We start from the raw sequence: 17,494 nt of genomic DNA, 5'->3' as shown, positions 1-17,494 counted from the left end.
GTCAAGATTTTACAAATTTTACAATTAAAGATTTCTTCTTCAAACTTTTTAAATCTAAAATTAAATAGTTGACACAGCATAGGTTTCTGACACAGAATGAATGTGGTCTAATGAACTTAAAAGTTTGTTTTTGCCTTTTAGCAATTCACTATGCTGTTGAATATTAATCCTCTCAAAAAAATGTTTGAAGAAATTTTCTTTTTATTTATGAAATCTGAAATGAGAAAAATTTAACCCCCCCCCCCCTTTTTCACATCCCCGTTTCCCTTTTTCCAAAACTGATATCAATTCAAATTTCTAATGGAGTTTGCAACAATAACTACTCTTTTAAATACATCATAAAATATTAAAATGTAAAATAAAGTGCTTGTTATCACTGAATGGTAAAGATTGGTTGGTAGTAAAAGTGAATATACATTGTTTATTGTATAAAACAATAAAAAAAACTTCATCAGCAACATTTTATATTGGCAAATTTCCAATGAAGTTATTTACATAAAGTTATTGGCAAATAAAAATAGAAAATGACATCATAGTCATGTCTGGCAAATGTCCAACATACATTATCTAAAAACATTTTAGATAAGATAAGGAAATAAGATGTAAAAAAACTGCTTGTTATCACTGAATGGTAAAGATTATTTTAATTTATCAGTTGGTAGTAAAAAGTGAATATACATTGTATATTGTATATAACAAAGATTTAAGTTGATTCTGGACAAAGAAAGATAACTCCAATTAAAAAAAAATCTTGCTATTGCACAATATTTAGCAATTAGATATTTCTTGCTTACTATTCTGGACAAAGAAAGATAACTCTAATTTAAAAAAAATTTGATATTTCACAATATTGTGCAATTAGATATTTCTTGCCATTGCGCAATACTGTGCAATTGAAAAGACTTGCTATTGCACAATACTTAATATAATAATTTTAGATCCTGATTTGGACCAACTTGAAAACTGGGCCCATAATAAAAAATCTAAGTACATTTTTGGATTCAGCATATCAAAGAACTTCAAGATTTCAATTTTTGTTAAAATCAGACTAAGTTTAATTTTGGACCCTTTGGACTTTAGTGTAGACCAATTTGAAAACAGGACCAAAAATGAAGAATCTACATACACAGTTAGATTTGGTATATCAAAGAACCCCATTTATTCAATTTTTGATGAAATCAAACAAAGTTTAATTTTGGACCCCGATTTGGACCAACTTGAAAACTGGGCCAATAATCAAGAATCTAAGTACATTTTGAGATTCAGCATATCAAAGAACCTAACTGATTCATTTTTTGTCAAAATCAAACTAAGTTTAATTTTGGACCCTTTGGACCTTAATGTAGACCAATTTGAAAACGGGACCAAAAGTTAAGAATCTACATACACAGTCATGACAGTTAGATTCGGCATATCAAAGAACCCCAATTATTCAATTTTGATGAAATCAAACAAAAGTTTAATTTTGGACCCTTATAGTGCGAAAACCAAGAAAATGCTTATTTGGGCCCTTTTTGGCCCCTAATTCCTAAAATGTTGGGACCAAAACTCCCAAAATCAATACCAACCTTCCTTTTGTGGTCATAAACCTTGTGTTAAAATTTCATAGATTTCCATTCACTTTTACTAAAGTTAGAGTGCGAAAACTAAAAGTATTCGGACGCCGGACGACGACGACGACGACGCCGACGCCAACGTGATAGCAATATACGACGAAAATTTTTTCAAAATTTGCGGTCGTATAAAAACTTGATAAACAAGCTTCTGTCCAAGTTTAAGAAAGTTATTAAAAATTTTAAAACTTGAAACACACAGTGAATATTTGTGGACGCTGCCGCCCCCGCCGCCGACACCGACGGAATGTATGATCGCTATGATTCGCATTTTCGACTAAAGTCGAAGGCTTGACAAAAATGGAAAATTTTATGAAAAAAAAAGAACAATCCCCCTCAATTTTTTTAAACCCCCCTTTAAGTAATTACCCCCAAACTCAATCCTATCCTTACCTTTATGGTATGATACCTTGCAATACTGTTTCAGAGAGATCCATAAACTGAAACACAAGTTATTGCCTGGTACCTAGAGAAACACTTGTTTTTTGCCCCTTTTTTAACTAATTTCTAAACATTTAGGGCAAATACCCCCATACTAAATCAGAGCCTTCCATTTGTGGTAGAATAATAAACCTTGTAGCACAATTTCAGAGATCCATACACCTAACCACAAGTTATTGTCTGGAAACTAGAAAAAAATGCTTGTTTTTGGCCCCTAATCCCAACCTTTATATCCCCAAACAATTGATTAAAATGCAATATACGAACATAACTTTTTGAGGTTGTATAAAAACAAGAAACAAGAATCACTTATAATGAACCACATAAATAAAAGACAACCACTGAACAGATTACAATAACCAGATGTCATTTTTTGTCACACATTGATGCTAAATAAAACCAGTTATTAAATTAAAATGTAACAGATATTTCATGTTCATGTATTTATCACTCTGCTAAATAATTTAATGATGATAGAGCTTCGATGATAGATATAGTCCGGCGGCTACAAGCATATTTCAGACGAATTGTGCACATTCTGCTACAAGCATGAAATTTGGCATAGACCTTCCTCAACTATTACTCTTTTATTTCAGATAGGGAGGCATTTGAAAAAAATTGTCTCACTTCTGGTAAAATCCAAAATGGCAGACTTCATACTTAAATCAGCCCAATCTCTTGCACGTTAAAGACACCCTTGTAGATTTCGAAAAAGAGCAGGCTAATGCCGCTACAAGGCAGCACTCGCACCCGCAAAGTGGAAAGGGATTAATATAAGTTGCAAAACTTGTTTCCCAATCCACTATAAATAAATATGTTTAAACTAAATCAGCCCAATATCAAAGGCTAGTATTTGAAAAGGTGTTATTATCATGCTACAATCATAATATTACAAATCTTTGTTTTGTACTACTTTTTGGATATATTATATTGTTTAGATGTCTGCAAAAATCCTACTTCCAGTAAATTCCAACATGGCGGACATTGTACTAAAATAAGCTTATTTTTTAGGGAGGGTAATTGAAATGTGTTTAAACGTATTGCTACTATCATTACATTATGCAGGAACCTTTCTTTGGTGCTTCTAATGGATACAATGTATAAAAAATCTGTCTTTAAAACCCCCTACTTCCAGTAATATTCAAAATGGCGGACATAGAAATATCAATTCATTATTTAAATATTCAACTCCCTAAAAAATAAGCTTATTTAAGTACAATGTCCGCCATATTAGATATTACCGTAAGTAGGGTTTTTCAAGACATCTAATCTATATAATGTATCTAAAAGTAGTAAAAAACAAAGGTTTGTACCAAATATTATGATAGTAGCATGATTAAAACACCTTTTCACATACTAGCCTTCGATATTGGGCTGATTTAAGTATGAAGTCCGCCATTTTAGATTTTACCAGAAGTGCGATATTTTTTTCAATTGCCTCTCTATCTGAAATAAAAGAGTAATAGATGAGGAAGGTCTATGCCAAATTTCATGCTTGTAGCAGGATGTGCACAATTTTTCACCAAGCCGTCGTACTTATATAGGTTTATATTTATACTATAATACATGTGTAGGTATGTCTATAGCTACTCAGTGAAAAATTACAGTTTATTTATTGAATACTTATTGGCTTTACTGAGAGATACAATGAACTTGAGTACTAGCTCTGATAGATATCTAGGCAATCAATCAATGGAATATATTATATTCATTCTTTTGATGTGTTTGAACTTTTGATATTGCCATCTGATTAGAATCCAGGTCCATTCGCCCTAGTACATGTACCTGTTCGCCCTGATACCCTTTTGCCCTGATACCTGTTCGCACAGGGTTCATTCGCACTGATTTTTATGTTTTTCTAATTGTTGTCTAGTCACATAATTTAAAGTATTTGAACAAAATATGTTGAAGTTTGTTGAAAAATTGACAGAATATTTGTATTGCCGCAATCAATTTATCATTTTCCCTTTGATTTGCAGAGTAGAATACTGGAATACAATGTATTTATCTTTATTGATATTTGTTAACAAAATAATTGTATTCAGTCAACATGGTCAATCATGAATGTATACAGCATAACTGAGACTAGTCTCAGAGTATAAATAAAAGAACTTGTAAATCTGTTTCATCATTTACAATGTTACAGCTCGTACATTCATGACATTATGGCTTAAAATTATTAATTACAAGCTGAATATTTTATCAAAACAAAACGTTTGTTTTTATTATTAATCCATCAAAAGACAAGTATCACAATAATCAGTGATCTGAATTATTTTGTCATTGAACAATTAATGATCCTAAACAAGCCATAAACTTTTAAATATTTCCATGTTTCCATAAATTTCAAGAAAATATATACCATAGAAATATTTGAATAAAAGTTTATTCAACTTCAATGCCCTGAATATTAATATTTTTTTAGTAGGGTGAACAGACTCCAGTGGCGGATCCAGAACTTTTCCTAAGGGGGGCCCGCTGACTGACCTAAGGGGGGTATGCCCCAGTCATGCTTCAATGATTCCCTATATAATCAACCAAATTTTTCGCATGAAAAAGGGGGGGGGGGCAGGATCCGCCTATGGACTCTATGGGCGAACGAACTCAGAGTGAACAGACCCAAGGCTAACATGTTAAATTATTATTAAACTATTTTTGCTGGCACTCTGGCATGGCAGTAAAATCAAAGATATGAAACTTTGAAAGAACTAAAATAACTTGTAAATAATAACCAATAGAAGCAGAATTGTTACAGATTTATTTGTTTATTTGGTTATATTTTTTTTGAGGATCATTTTCATTTTTTCACAAGATAAACACAAATATTTTTTTGTTCAGAAATTCGCTATATTCAACCAAATTAAATTACAAAAAAATATTGTTTGTGTTCACATCGAGAGAAAACAAAAACACCTGAACGCTGAAGATAAAAGTATAACCAAATAAACAAACATTCTTTAGACAATATTCTACGTCTTTTAAGGCCTTGTTGATCAAAATCCAATCATAAACAGGTTATTCCTATAACCACCAATTGGTGGATTATACGTCAATTGAGGTATAATCCACCAATTGGTGGTTATTCCTGACCTGATAAATGCCCTATAAATATTTTTTTTTAAATGTGTTTTCTTTTAAATATATAGCAAACAAAATGCCTGTGACAAATACTTTTGGTCAGGTACTGTACAGATTATCGGTTTTAATACAAATGTATGCTTCAATTAAACCACAGATTTCTCCTATAATGTTTTGTTTGATATGCTGACTTTTTCTTAACATGAACAGGCTTGTTTTGAGAATTTGTTTTATTTTTTTCAGGTTTTATGGAAAGTGTTTAGAAGATTATAATGGTTTTCTTCCAAATTTTACCTCTCCGGACTCAATTTGTCCACCAACCATTACAAGAAATACTGAATTTGCTGTCATTTTTGTTTTGTTTGTGTAGTCTCAGTTTGTGCAGATCACTTCTATGTTGACAGACAAAATAATACTGTACGATACTACAAAAGGTATTCCGAGCGGGTATCAAGGTATTCCGAGCGGTTGATATCCGGCATTCTCGGCCCATTAAAAACTCGGACTATTACAAAATCGAGCTTTAAACAAAATCGGCCAACTGGAAGAAATTAGAATATACATCTAGTATGATAAAAGTTGTATAACTAATACAATATTATTTTGATATCATGTTTACATTTCAACCCAGGGTTTTTCTTTTTGCCATAAGGTGTCTTTCCTAATCTAATTTATAAACTGATAATTCTTGCATGTAAAATATAATTTATTTTGAACATTTTTAAAATGTTCAAAATAAATTATTCAATTATTCTAACTAGAGTTTAGATATTGAATGACAACAACTTTAATAACACTTTAATAACACAGGTCCTCGGGGGGGCCACTTGCTATATAATTAGTGGTAGGGATGAGCCGCTGGAATAGGTCACTTTTTCATGCTCTACGATATATGAAAAGGGTGAGAAATTCAGATGAAATATATCAATAGGTTGATATTATCACTTGCTTGATTATATCATAAGTATCTGAAACTAATCAGATGTCCGTATTTATTTTTGATGCGGTTAAACCACAGTCGTAAATGCATCAGTTATTTGTCAAACCAATTAAAATCTATTTATTCTGATGTGGTATTTCCACTGATGCCAGTGATAGATGCAATAAATCCAACTATTTTGACATTTGCACCTAATTAACATTCAAGGGTTTGTATACATAAAACATGATAACAATTATTTAAATAAATTCCATTGTGACAGCGTCCTTTAAGAGGGAAAGGCAATGAAACTTTTTATCAGTTTTAAATTAATATTTTAGCATGTTAAAATCAGTGAAGGTGTTACACTCTGCATGCTCTGGGGTGATATTACATTTATCTGACCACAGATGTAATACCATCTATGATCTGACCAAACGTCTTTTATATGTATTGTAATTTGGAATTGAAATATCTTTATAATGAAAGATGTAAAACGGCAATAAGAAAAAAGTGTTTAAGATGTGACGAATTTTTTGGAAAAGAAGGTGATATTATTGCGACTATTTACAAGATGATGAGCGGGGAAAATATTGGAAAATATTGAAATATATCTATAGGTCTGTTTTTTGTTAATTAATATATATGACAAGGTATATATTTTTGATTAACAAAATATATGAAAAGGGTGGGGTACTTGATGTCTCAGCTGCTCACCCCTACCAAAAAAAGTTTGAAGTGGCCCCCCCGAGCACAGGTCCTAAACAAGAACACCAGAAACGACACAGCCCTAGACCTTTTGTGTATGACCAATCCATCATTTGTTAATAGAATCGAAACATTACCACCAATCGGAGCAAGTGATCATGACATTGTTTACATAGAAATAAACTTAACTCTGCCGCAAAATAAGCAACAGGCTCATAAAGTACTACACTACAAATTAAAAGGCAAATTGGGAGCAAATAGAAAAAGATCTCACTGAAACATACAAACAACTAAAACAAGATCAAGATAATTAATTAAAATCTCGATGAACTTTGGAACCACTCGGTATGGAACACGTTAAAAAAAAAAACATCCAAAAATCTATTACCAAGCATATTCTAACAAAAAGCATTGGTAACAAATCAAAACTACCTTGGCCGGTAAATAACCAACTTAAAAAGCTCATTTAAAAGAAAAAGAAACTATATAAAAAGAAAAAGAAAAATCACAACTTATAAAAAAAAAACAATACCAAAAAATTAAAACCAAGCTCCAGAAAGAAATGAGAAACTCATACTGGCAATACATAGAAAATATGATTTTCGATATTGAAATAAAGGAGCCATATCAACCATGCTTCAAAAATACACCTTAAAAACTGTACTCTTACATCAAAAGCCAGAAATACGAAAACAGTTTCAGTCTGCATTTACATCTGAAGCAAACACTAAGTAACATTCCAGACAAAAGTCCTAGTAAATACCCCATAATGATACCCATTAAAATATCTAGGGATGGTGTTTACATAGACAATAATAGTGCATTGACTTGACATATCAATGATATAAGGATGAGGCTTAGAAACGGGGAAATGCGAGGCTCTGCCGAGCATTTTCCCCGTTTTGGGCCGAATCCTTATATATCGTTGATATGTCAAGTCAATGCACCATTATTGTCTTTATACTGCAATCTAAAAAAAACATTTTCAATTGTTGTTTATTGTGTTAATGTTATTTATTTGATTTAAATATTGGGAAAAATCCCCCTTTAAAAAGGCCTCATATCACACAGATGGAGAAATATAAAAACACGATGAAATGTACATCGATCATTACCGCAATCAATGATGAACGAATTCGTTGCAGACTAAAATATCATCAATAAACATAAAACATAATGATTTATAGGTTCCAAACAAAAAAATATTAATAAGTGAAATATGTTTTCCCAAAAATTGCAAAAGAAACAAGTTTGATTCGTTAAACGCATCGTTGTTTACATTGGAAACAAGAACAGGTTGAAGAGGTCGTATGAATAATTAAATACAATTTCGACAATTTCTATTTTTAAATATTCATGAGGAAAAGTGATATCAGGTCAGTGACCGTATATGGCATAGAAATATACAGTCAACGCATTTTGACTGCTCAAATAGAACGAGTGCAGTATAAAATTAAAACTAATTAAAAACATAAACCCGACTAAAGCTACCGGTCCTGATACCATCGCAGTCAAAGTACTTAAACAAAACATCGGAATATGTAGATATCCTCACTTTAATATTTACAAGATCAGATTCACTACAAACAGGCAAAGTACCATCTGACTGGAACCATGAAACTGTCACACCCATGCCAAGAAATTGACACCGTTGAAATTCTGCAAATATCCCATAGAGCAAATTACATGGATGATTAATATTGACCATTTGGTATATGGCCGTGTTCTTAGCGAGTACATAAAGGTCATAAATTAATTTGTTGAATGAAATTAAATCTGTATCTACTAATGGGTGCCGTAGGAGGTCCACCGAAATTTTTAGCTAGGATTTCTTGGCATGGATAACACAATAATATGAACCCCTTGCAGAAAGAAAGAAAGAAAGAAAGAAACACACATTAATCAATCAATCATGTTTCTTAGGTAAAAAAAGGGGGGGGAGACCGTTTACAATTGTTTTTTTTTTTTAAAGCAATTGATTTATATTGTAAAACGGCATACATGTATTAAAACTTCACAAAACAACATGTTGCAGCTACCTCGATCCCCGGCAAGAATTTCCGTAGAGAAAACTGAGAAATTGCAATGCCGTAAAAATCGCTTGTTGGTCCGTTAATCTCAATGAAATCCTACAATAAAATGTCTGCTCCTGTATTATAATAAAATCTGTGTTACAAGCTGCTTTTGAGAAATGTATATTGTAAGAAAATAATCAATAATCGTGTTTTAAAGTTACACAGGATAAATTAAATCCAAAGCATGCACTGCTCGTGAACTGTGATCGAAACGTCAATTTCCTACAATGACAAAAGAAATACATCGTGTGTATTCCCTCGTTATATACATGTTGTCGGTCTCCACCTAACAGATGTAAACAGAAAGAAATAAACTAAATTTTCACTATTATAAAGCCTCTTCACGTGACGCCACAACCTAGCGCGCGGGACCTAAAATAAATTAAAAACTTTCCTAACTAAATGTAAAACTTAACAGTGTATTTAAAAAAAGGGATAAATATTATACAACCCAAGCAACTATAGGCCTATATCCTTAACATGCATAGTTTGCAAATTACTCGAACATATCTTTGCAAGCAGCATTTGGATGAATCATCTAAAAACAAACAACACTCTGTATGAATTACAACATGGATCCGATTTAGGGCAAAACGATCATGTGAGACCCAAGTTATCTCACTGATTCATGAACTATTCCAAAACAATGACAAGAACATACAAACAGATCTCATAATCATGGATGTTGCTAAAGCTTTCGACAAGGTACCACTGACAAAAGATTACTATACAAAATGAAATACTTTAGAATATTAGATCAAATCATTAACTGGGTTGAATACTTTCTTTCAAACAGAACCCAAACAGTACTTTTAGAAAACATGTCATCTTCAAAAATACCTCATCAGGTGTCCCACAGGGTACAGTGCTAGGACCAATACTTTTCTTAATAAACATAAATGACCTCCCAGATTACATCCAACATAGCAAAATCAGACTCTTCGCAGATGACAATATAATCTATTGACAAATTAAAACTTTAAAAAACTGTCTTAAGCTGCAGGAAGACCTAGAAGCAGCCATACAATGGGGAAAAGATTGGCTTATTACTAACAATGACCACTGCCCTTTTCTCGATCTTGATATCTATATCACTAATGGAAAGCTGAATACTAAAATTTATGATACAAGGGATGATTTTTCATTTCCTTTCGTTAATTATCCGTTTTTAGATGGTGACGTTCCCTTGTCACCATCTTACGGTGTTTATATATCTCAACTTGTACGATTCGCTCGTGTATGTAATAATGTTTTAGATTTTAACGATAGAATATCAGATTATTACATGGCATTTTTCATATCGCATGTATTATCAGCCCTAGGTTCAATATCAGCCCAAGAGCCGCATGGCTCGAGGGCTGATATTGACCGAGGGCTGATAATGCATGCGATATGAAAAATGACATGTTATGATCTTTTTATCATATGCTTTAACAATGGAGAAATATAACAGATTCATATATTGATCCTTTTACGTGGTTCTCAAATAGAAGTTCAAAGATTGAAAAGTTCACGGACGTGTCTGACCCAAATTAAGTACATTCGGTATCAAATCTTTCTACCATATGCCTTAACAGAGGAGAAAACATTTTTAATATGGACGACTCTACAAACAAACAAAAACCCCAACAAAATACATAATGAACACTGTTTGGAAAAGTCAACCTTTTTCAAAGTAACTTTCTAAATTATGTTTGAAACTTATAAAGAATGCATTTATTTAATAATTTGTTTGTTTTTTTTATTTTTATTTTTTTGTTATTATTTTACACAATATACTTTTCACGGTATCTAAATAATTGTTTTGTACACTATTTCGTTATGTTTTTCACTGAAAACGTAGCATTGAGGTGTATTTTCCGGAATTTGCCGAGTATCACCGGAATGCCATGTGATAACGTTACGGAAAGGCATGTGATAACAATCGAAACATGTGATAAACTTTTCATATCAGCCCGCTAAGCACCAATTCGAAAAATATGGAATTTACATTAATCTAATGCTATTATCATACAGTAAAAATCATATGATATTTAGTCTAAGTATATGATAAATTTATTTATCATATACTTAGCATTAATATGATAGCTTTTGCATATGTGTAATGTGCGGAAGTGCACAAGCCATATCTTCCCACCCGGGCAGATAACCCATATCAAGTGCCTCTCGTGCACAAAACCCATATCAGTGCCTCTCGTGCAAGTTACTTCCGGTGTTTCCGGTATCGGTTGTTTACTTTTCCATTGTGACGTCAGATGTTTTTTATGACGACGTCAAAATTTACGGGAACTTTTGTGGGGATAGTTTAATACTTGCTAACAAATGCCATTGACAATTATGAATCATTTTATAGTACAACAAACATGGAGTAGTAATGATCGTAAAACTCTTCCAAATTTTCAATGTTTCAAAATGCCTCTATAGGAAATGTTACCATAAATATATAAGGAGTATAATGCTGTTGTTGGACAACTATAGTATATTTGATTCATAATTTTAATTTTCTTTATAAAATGTTTGACTGTTTTAGTTATTGCATTAGTCTATTTGCCTTACATAAAACTATTGTCGGAAGTATATGATAAAGCGATTAATACATGGCCTTTTCCATATCAGCCTGGGTATCATCCCTCGACCCATATCAGCACCTCGACTCCATCTCGGGCTGATATGGGGGTCTCGGGATGATACCCAGGCTGATATGGAAAAGGCCATGTATTAATCTCTATGTATTACTGAAAAATTATTACACCAGGGTTTTCGATATCACAAACGTCAAAACATTTACTAAATTTTATCATCGGTATAAAGACATCATTCGTAAATATAGCTCAACATGAAGACTTCTAATTCGTTCAGGTATTTCACATCGAATTTTTTATGGAAATATTCTTTATAAAGCACAAAGGTGTCAGTATTCACCTCAGAAACTTACAAAACCTTTGAATAGACTTATTAAGAAGGGATATAATTACGATACTGTTGTCAAGTCATTAAAGATTGCATATTTTGGCGTTAATATTGAGTCACTGATAAGGTCTTTGCATCGGAACTAAACACATTTATTCTAACAGCAGTTGTTGGCATGACACGGGTTATGTTCTTCTCATATATGTTATGATGGTATGATACTAAACCCCTAACGGGAAGGATTGTGCCTGATGTTCATATGATGAAATCATAATCTTTTAGTCAGTTTAATTGAAGTCTGGAGCTGGCATGTCAGTTAACTGCTAGTAGTCTGTTGTTATTTATGTATTATTGTCATTTTGTTTATTTTCTTTGGTTACATCTTCTGACATCAGACTCGGACTTCTCTTGAACTGAATTTTAATGTGCGTATTGTTATGCGTTTACTTTTCTACATTGGTTAGAGGTATAGGGGGAGGGTTGAGATCTCACAATCATGTTTAACCCCGCCGCATTTTTGCGCCTGTCCCAAGTCAGGAGCCTCTGGCCTTTGTTAGTCTTGTATTATTTTAATTTTAGTTTCTTGTGTACAATTTGGAAATTAGTATGGCGTTCATTATCACTGGAATAGTATATATTTGTTTAGGGACCAGCTGAAGGACGCCTCCGGGTGCGGGAATTTCTCGCTACATTGAAGACCTGTTGGTGACCCTCTGCTGTTGTTTTTTATTTGGTCGGGTTGTCTCTTCGACACATTCCCCATTTCCATTCTCAATTTTATTATGTCTTTTCATCCAAACAAGTGTAACATAATGAATATAACAAAAAAAAAGAAATCCCTTCCACTTTTATTACATGTATGGACACATGTAAAATCGGTAAAACATGCAAAATATTTAGGCATCACCATCTCACCAGACCTAAAATGAAACACCCGCATCCAACAAACCGCCGCAAAAGCAAATAAATCCGTAGGTTTTATCAGAAGAAACCTTAAAGTCCAATCGCAAACAATTAAAGAAAGAGCGTACCAAACACTTATAAGACCAAAGTTAACATACTGTTGTACTGTATGGGACCCATTTACAAACGAATATATAAAATCACTAGAAAAAGTATAAAGACGGTTACGAGTGCAACAGACATCACAACACCAGCAGTGTGTCTGAGATGCTTGACAACATGAAATGGCAAACCTTACAAGAATGCCGACTACGAACAAGGCTTATAATGTTCCACAAAATTGTAAATCAAAATATAGCCATTCCATTGCATTATGTATTACAACAGAGCCAGTCTACTACGAGATCCACCAATAAAGAATCTTACACACAAATTCAATGCAATAAAGACAGCTATAAATTTTCTTTTTTCTGGCAAACCATTATAAAGACTGGAACAAATTTTCCTTTGAAATTACTAATAACACAACTACAGAAAACTTCAAGGCAGCACTCACTCACTCACGATGTGCTCCTTGATACTTACCTCTGACATCTGAAATAAACTGATACTCTTGTTTTTATCTTATACCAAAAAATAAAAATAAAAAATGTAATATTTAAAACTAAATAAAAAAAATTTGCATAAATTAAAAACAAAGAAAAATTGTAAAAATTAAATACGAAAATATATGACCAAAAAACAACGTCAAACAAGAAAAATTTTTTAATTAAATTTTTGACAAAAATTATCCATATCAAATTATTTAGAAACATTTAACACTGAGGCATGCGCCGGAAAGTAAACATCAGAACGTTGATGGTTTTCTGTAACAAAAGAAGAGTAAGTAAAGTAGGTAAAACTTTATTTTGATTTAGCATTAGACATAGTGACAAACATACAAAGAACGTATAAGCTCTAATGAGACCGAATATAAAAACATATATTCACTAAAAAATAAATTAAACAAGGCATGCAGCCATGCAAATAAATAGGTTGTAATAAAACAGCACCAACTTTAACTCTAGAATATATTTTTATCTTGCTAATACCAATACATATATATGAAGCACTAATACAGGAATATTTTTTAAAATTTGCAGCTCAAAACATTAAAATAATTTATACAGTAAAAACTTCAAGCCGCCTGTAATTATTCAAAACGTAAAAACAAAATTTCAGTTGAAATGCAAGCTGTTAATGCAGCAAATAAAGCATAAATAATGTAACACAAATTACCTACAGGCAGAGCAAAAAAAAAACAGTCTGTTCCACTCCAGGATTGAACAAGATTTCTAAAATGTGCCTGAGAAGCTGTTCTTCTTCTTCTTTAAGGTCAACAAGGCTTCAATACTAAAGAATACATGTTGTTGCGCATGCGTGATTGACAAAAATTTATACAAAATTTATAAAAATATTTTATCACAGTTGGAGTGTTTATATTTACAGATTGTGATTAAAAATATATGTACATGTTTTGTTTGAAATTGTTTATTTGAAGCTAGAGAGAACAGCTGGTCTTAGCTGATCTCTAAAGCTGTCAACAGTGGTGGTTTCAATTACAGTTTGTGGTAGTAAATTCCATTGAATAATTGTTCTCGGGAAGTATGACCATTTGTATGTGTCCTTGGAAGTTTGGATGTGTCTGTATGTCTGCGTATGATTTTGTCTTGTTCTGCTGTCTGTTTGTTCAAGAATATGCGATGGAATGGCAACAAGACAATGTATTACTTTATAAAATAAAATAAGTCTGGTTTTTAAGCGTCTCTCAGCTAGTGGTGGCCATTTCAACTGATTTAGCATGTTTGTGACACTGCTCGTGTAATCGTAGTTGTTGTGTACATAACGAGCAGCACGTCTCTGTACCTTTTCTAATTGTATCTGTTGTTCTTTCATATGGGGGTCCCAGACACTACAACTATATTCCAGGCAGCCAGTTTGGGTCTTACTAGTGCCTGGTATGCTCTTGATTTTGTTTCTGTGTTTGTAATTTTTAAATTTCTTTTTAGAAAACCAAGTGATCTGTTCCCATTTGATACTATGTTGTCTATGTGTTTGTTCCACTTTAGATTTGATTGTAATGTAATGCCTAAATATTTTGCTGATTAACTGATTCGAGAATGTGATTCGGTGGAGGATGTAATTATGCCGGTAGTTATTTTTCTTTTGAGAGATGGAAAGGTTTGTACATTTATCAGGGTGAAATGCCATAAGCCAATCTGACTCCCATCGAGATGCTGAGTCAAGGTCGAGTTGTAGCTTATGACAATCATCTTGTGTTTTTATTTCCCTGTAAATTATGCTGTCATCAGCAAAGAGTCTAAGTTTACTGTGTTCTAGATATTCCGGTAAGTCATTTATATAGATAAGAAACAGTATTGGGCCCAATACTGTTCCTTGTGGTACACCAGATGTTACGGGTACTGAGGTGGAGGAAATGCCATTTAGATATGTCCTATTTTCGGTGCAAAATATAGTTAGCATGCATTTTGTGTCCGGGGATACATGCATGGACACGTATGTATATAACTATATAAACAGATAAACAATCAATGTCTATTATAGTGGTTACAGTAGCACAGTGTTATATAAAACTTGTGATTTAGGCGGACACACCTGGACACAACGTTACTTATATATAAAAAATAAAAAAAATACTGACTACAGACGGACACGAGTGGACACAACGCAATTTCTATATAAAACTTATAAAATCTGCTGGCTACAGGTGGACACAGCTGGACACAGTGCTATTTCTATATAAAACTTCTAGAAATGAGGGGATACAGGCGGACACAAGTGGACACAACGCAATTTCTATATAAAACTTATAAAATCTGCTGGCTACAGGTGGACACAGCTGGACACAGTGCTATTTCAATATAAAACTTCTGAATATGGGGGCTACAGGCGTACACAACTGGACACAACGTTATTTCTATATAAAACTTATCGATTTGAAAATCTGCTGGCTACAGGTGGACACAGCTGGACACAGTGCTATTACTATATAAAACTTCTAGAAATGAGGGGATACAGGCGGACACAAGTGGACACAACGCAATTTCTATATAAAACTTATAAAATCTGCTGGCTACAGGTGGACACAGCTGGACACAGTGCTATTACTATATAAAACTTCTAGAAATGATGCCATTAATGACTACCGTTTGTGTTCTGTCCTGTAAAAATGCCTGAATCCAATTTAGTGTGTTATTTTCAATGTATTTTATTACCATAGAATTTGAGTTTGTAAAGGAGGTGACGATGTGAGACTTTGTCGAACGCTTTAGCGAAGTCCATTATGATTAAGTCAATTTGTGTGTTGCTATTATTTGATCGTGCTAGTTCTTGAATGAAGTCTATTAATTGTGTTTCACACGACCTTGATTTTCTGAAGCCGTGTTGTAGATCGTATAATATGTGATGTTTTTCAAGGTGAGACATGACGTTACTTGTAATAATATGTTCCATTAGCAGGTTAAAGATATTGGCCTGTAGTTTACGGGTTTGTATTTTCCCCTTTTTTGAAAGCTGGGGCTACATTAGCATGTTTCCAGTCCTTAGGTGTTTCTCCAAAATACCAGTCCTGAAATGGTCTGGTAAGCTATAATTTCATAAAGAAGTAGCATCAAACTGAAAGATTTTTTCCATGTATATTTAAAGCACCCCGTGTACCGACCCCCTCACGTAAATAAAATACAACGATCCCACCTTGAATTTCTAAATAAGATTTTTTTTGTGAGGCCGATTTTGTTATAGGCCGAGTTTGTTAAGGGCCGAGTTATACAGGCCCTGCCTCAATTCCCCTAACTTGTAAATATGGCGCTTACAGACCAGTATGATATATGCAAATTGGCATTTGAAGGCAATACTGGAATTTTAAAGAAAAGAATCAAGGAAAATACCGAATTGTCAATTACTAAAGATGAGGTAGTTGCTCATTCAAAACAATCTGCCATATTTATCTGTGTCCATAATAAAATTAACGGTACCAATTTTCTTGCGATGCGCACACAGTCACAGGCACTTGTTTTCTATCCATGGGAAGATCTACTATCCCTATATATTACTATTAGGGATAGTAGATCTTCCCATGGATAGAAAACAAGTGTCTGTGGATGCGCATTTCGACAAAACATGTCTCTTCAGTGATGCTCGTGGCCAAAATATTTGAAATCCAAACTTCAGGACCAAAGCTTATATAAAAGATGAAGAGCTATAATCCAAAAGGTCCAAAAAGTATAGCCAAATCCGTGAAAGGAATCAGAGCTTTGCATGATGATGAGGGAGATACATTCCTTAATTTATAATAATTTCTATCATTTTGTAACAGCAAATTTTTAATAACACAAAAAATCCGTATTTTCATACTGGCTACTGGGCTGGTGATACCCTCGGATACTTATAGTCCACCAGCAGAGTCATCGACCCAGTGGTAGTTATAAAATTAACGGTACCAATTTTATTGCACCAGATGCGCATTTCGACAATACATGTCTCTTCAGTGATGCTCGTGGCCAAAATATTTGAAATCCAAAGCTTATATAAAACACAGTCAGCTATTTTCATGATTTTCTTTCAACTCAACAGCTCAAGGCACTGGCTACGGTTACAACTTACATGGAAATTGTTAGCCTTTCTATTTTGTAAATATCAAAATAAACCAATGAAATTTCTTTTTTTTAAAAACAGTAATCTACAATAAGGGGAAAATATAAAAAAAAAATGTTGACTGTATATTCATGCACACCTGAGAAAACAGTATCTTATTTTTTTTTATAATATATAAAACAAATGAAATTACA

At 33.0% G+C, this 17,494-nt stretch overlaps 2 protein-coding genes across 3 annotated transcripts in view; one reads left to right on the top strand and one right to left on the bottom strand.

Annotated features, from left to right (window-relative positions):
* Positions 1-5,583, bottom strand: part of LOC139488803 (B9 domain-containing protein 1-like) — a 55,270-nt gene extending 49,687 nt beyond the window's left edge. The window contains exon 1 of the mRNA XM_071274724.1: positions 5,427-5,583. Within this exon, the coding sequence (XP_071130825.1) occupies positions 5,427-5,483 (57 nt within the window). The 5' untranslated portion in view covers positions 5,484-5,583. The remainder of the gene's footprint in view (positions 1-5,426) is intronic.
* A 9,233-nt stretch (positions 5,584-14,816) lies between these two features.
* LOC139488802 (26S proteasome non-ATPase regulatory subunit 10-like) overlaps positions 14,817-17,494 on the top strand; it is a 42,443-nt gene continuing 39,765 nt past the window's right edge. The window contains exon 1 of one of the 2 annotated variants that reach the window (XM_071274722.1): positions 14,817-14,867. In XM_071274722.1, coding sequence (XP_071130823.1) covers positions 14,832-14,867 — 36 coding nt within the window. In that variant the 5' untranslated portion in view covers positions 14,817-14,831. Of the gene's footprint in view, positions 14,868-16,469; positions 16,620-17,494 lie in introns of those variants that run through there. The other variant, XM_071274720.1, reaches the window with a different exon arrangement.

This window comes from Mytilus edulis, chromosome 9 (genome assembly GCF_963676685.1).
Source record: "Mytilus edulis chromosome 9, xbMytEdul2.2, whole genome shotgun sequence".
NCBI classification, from domain to species: Eukaryota; Metazoa; Mollusca; class Bivalvia; order Mytilida; family Mytilidae; genus Mytilus; species Mytilus edulis.
The sequence above is the reverse complement of the archived record's forward strand: the minus strand, read 5'-3'. Positions and strand labels throughout refer to the sequence as shown.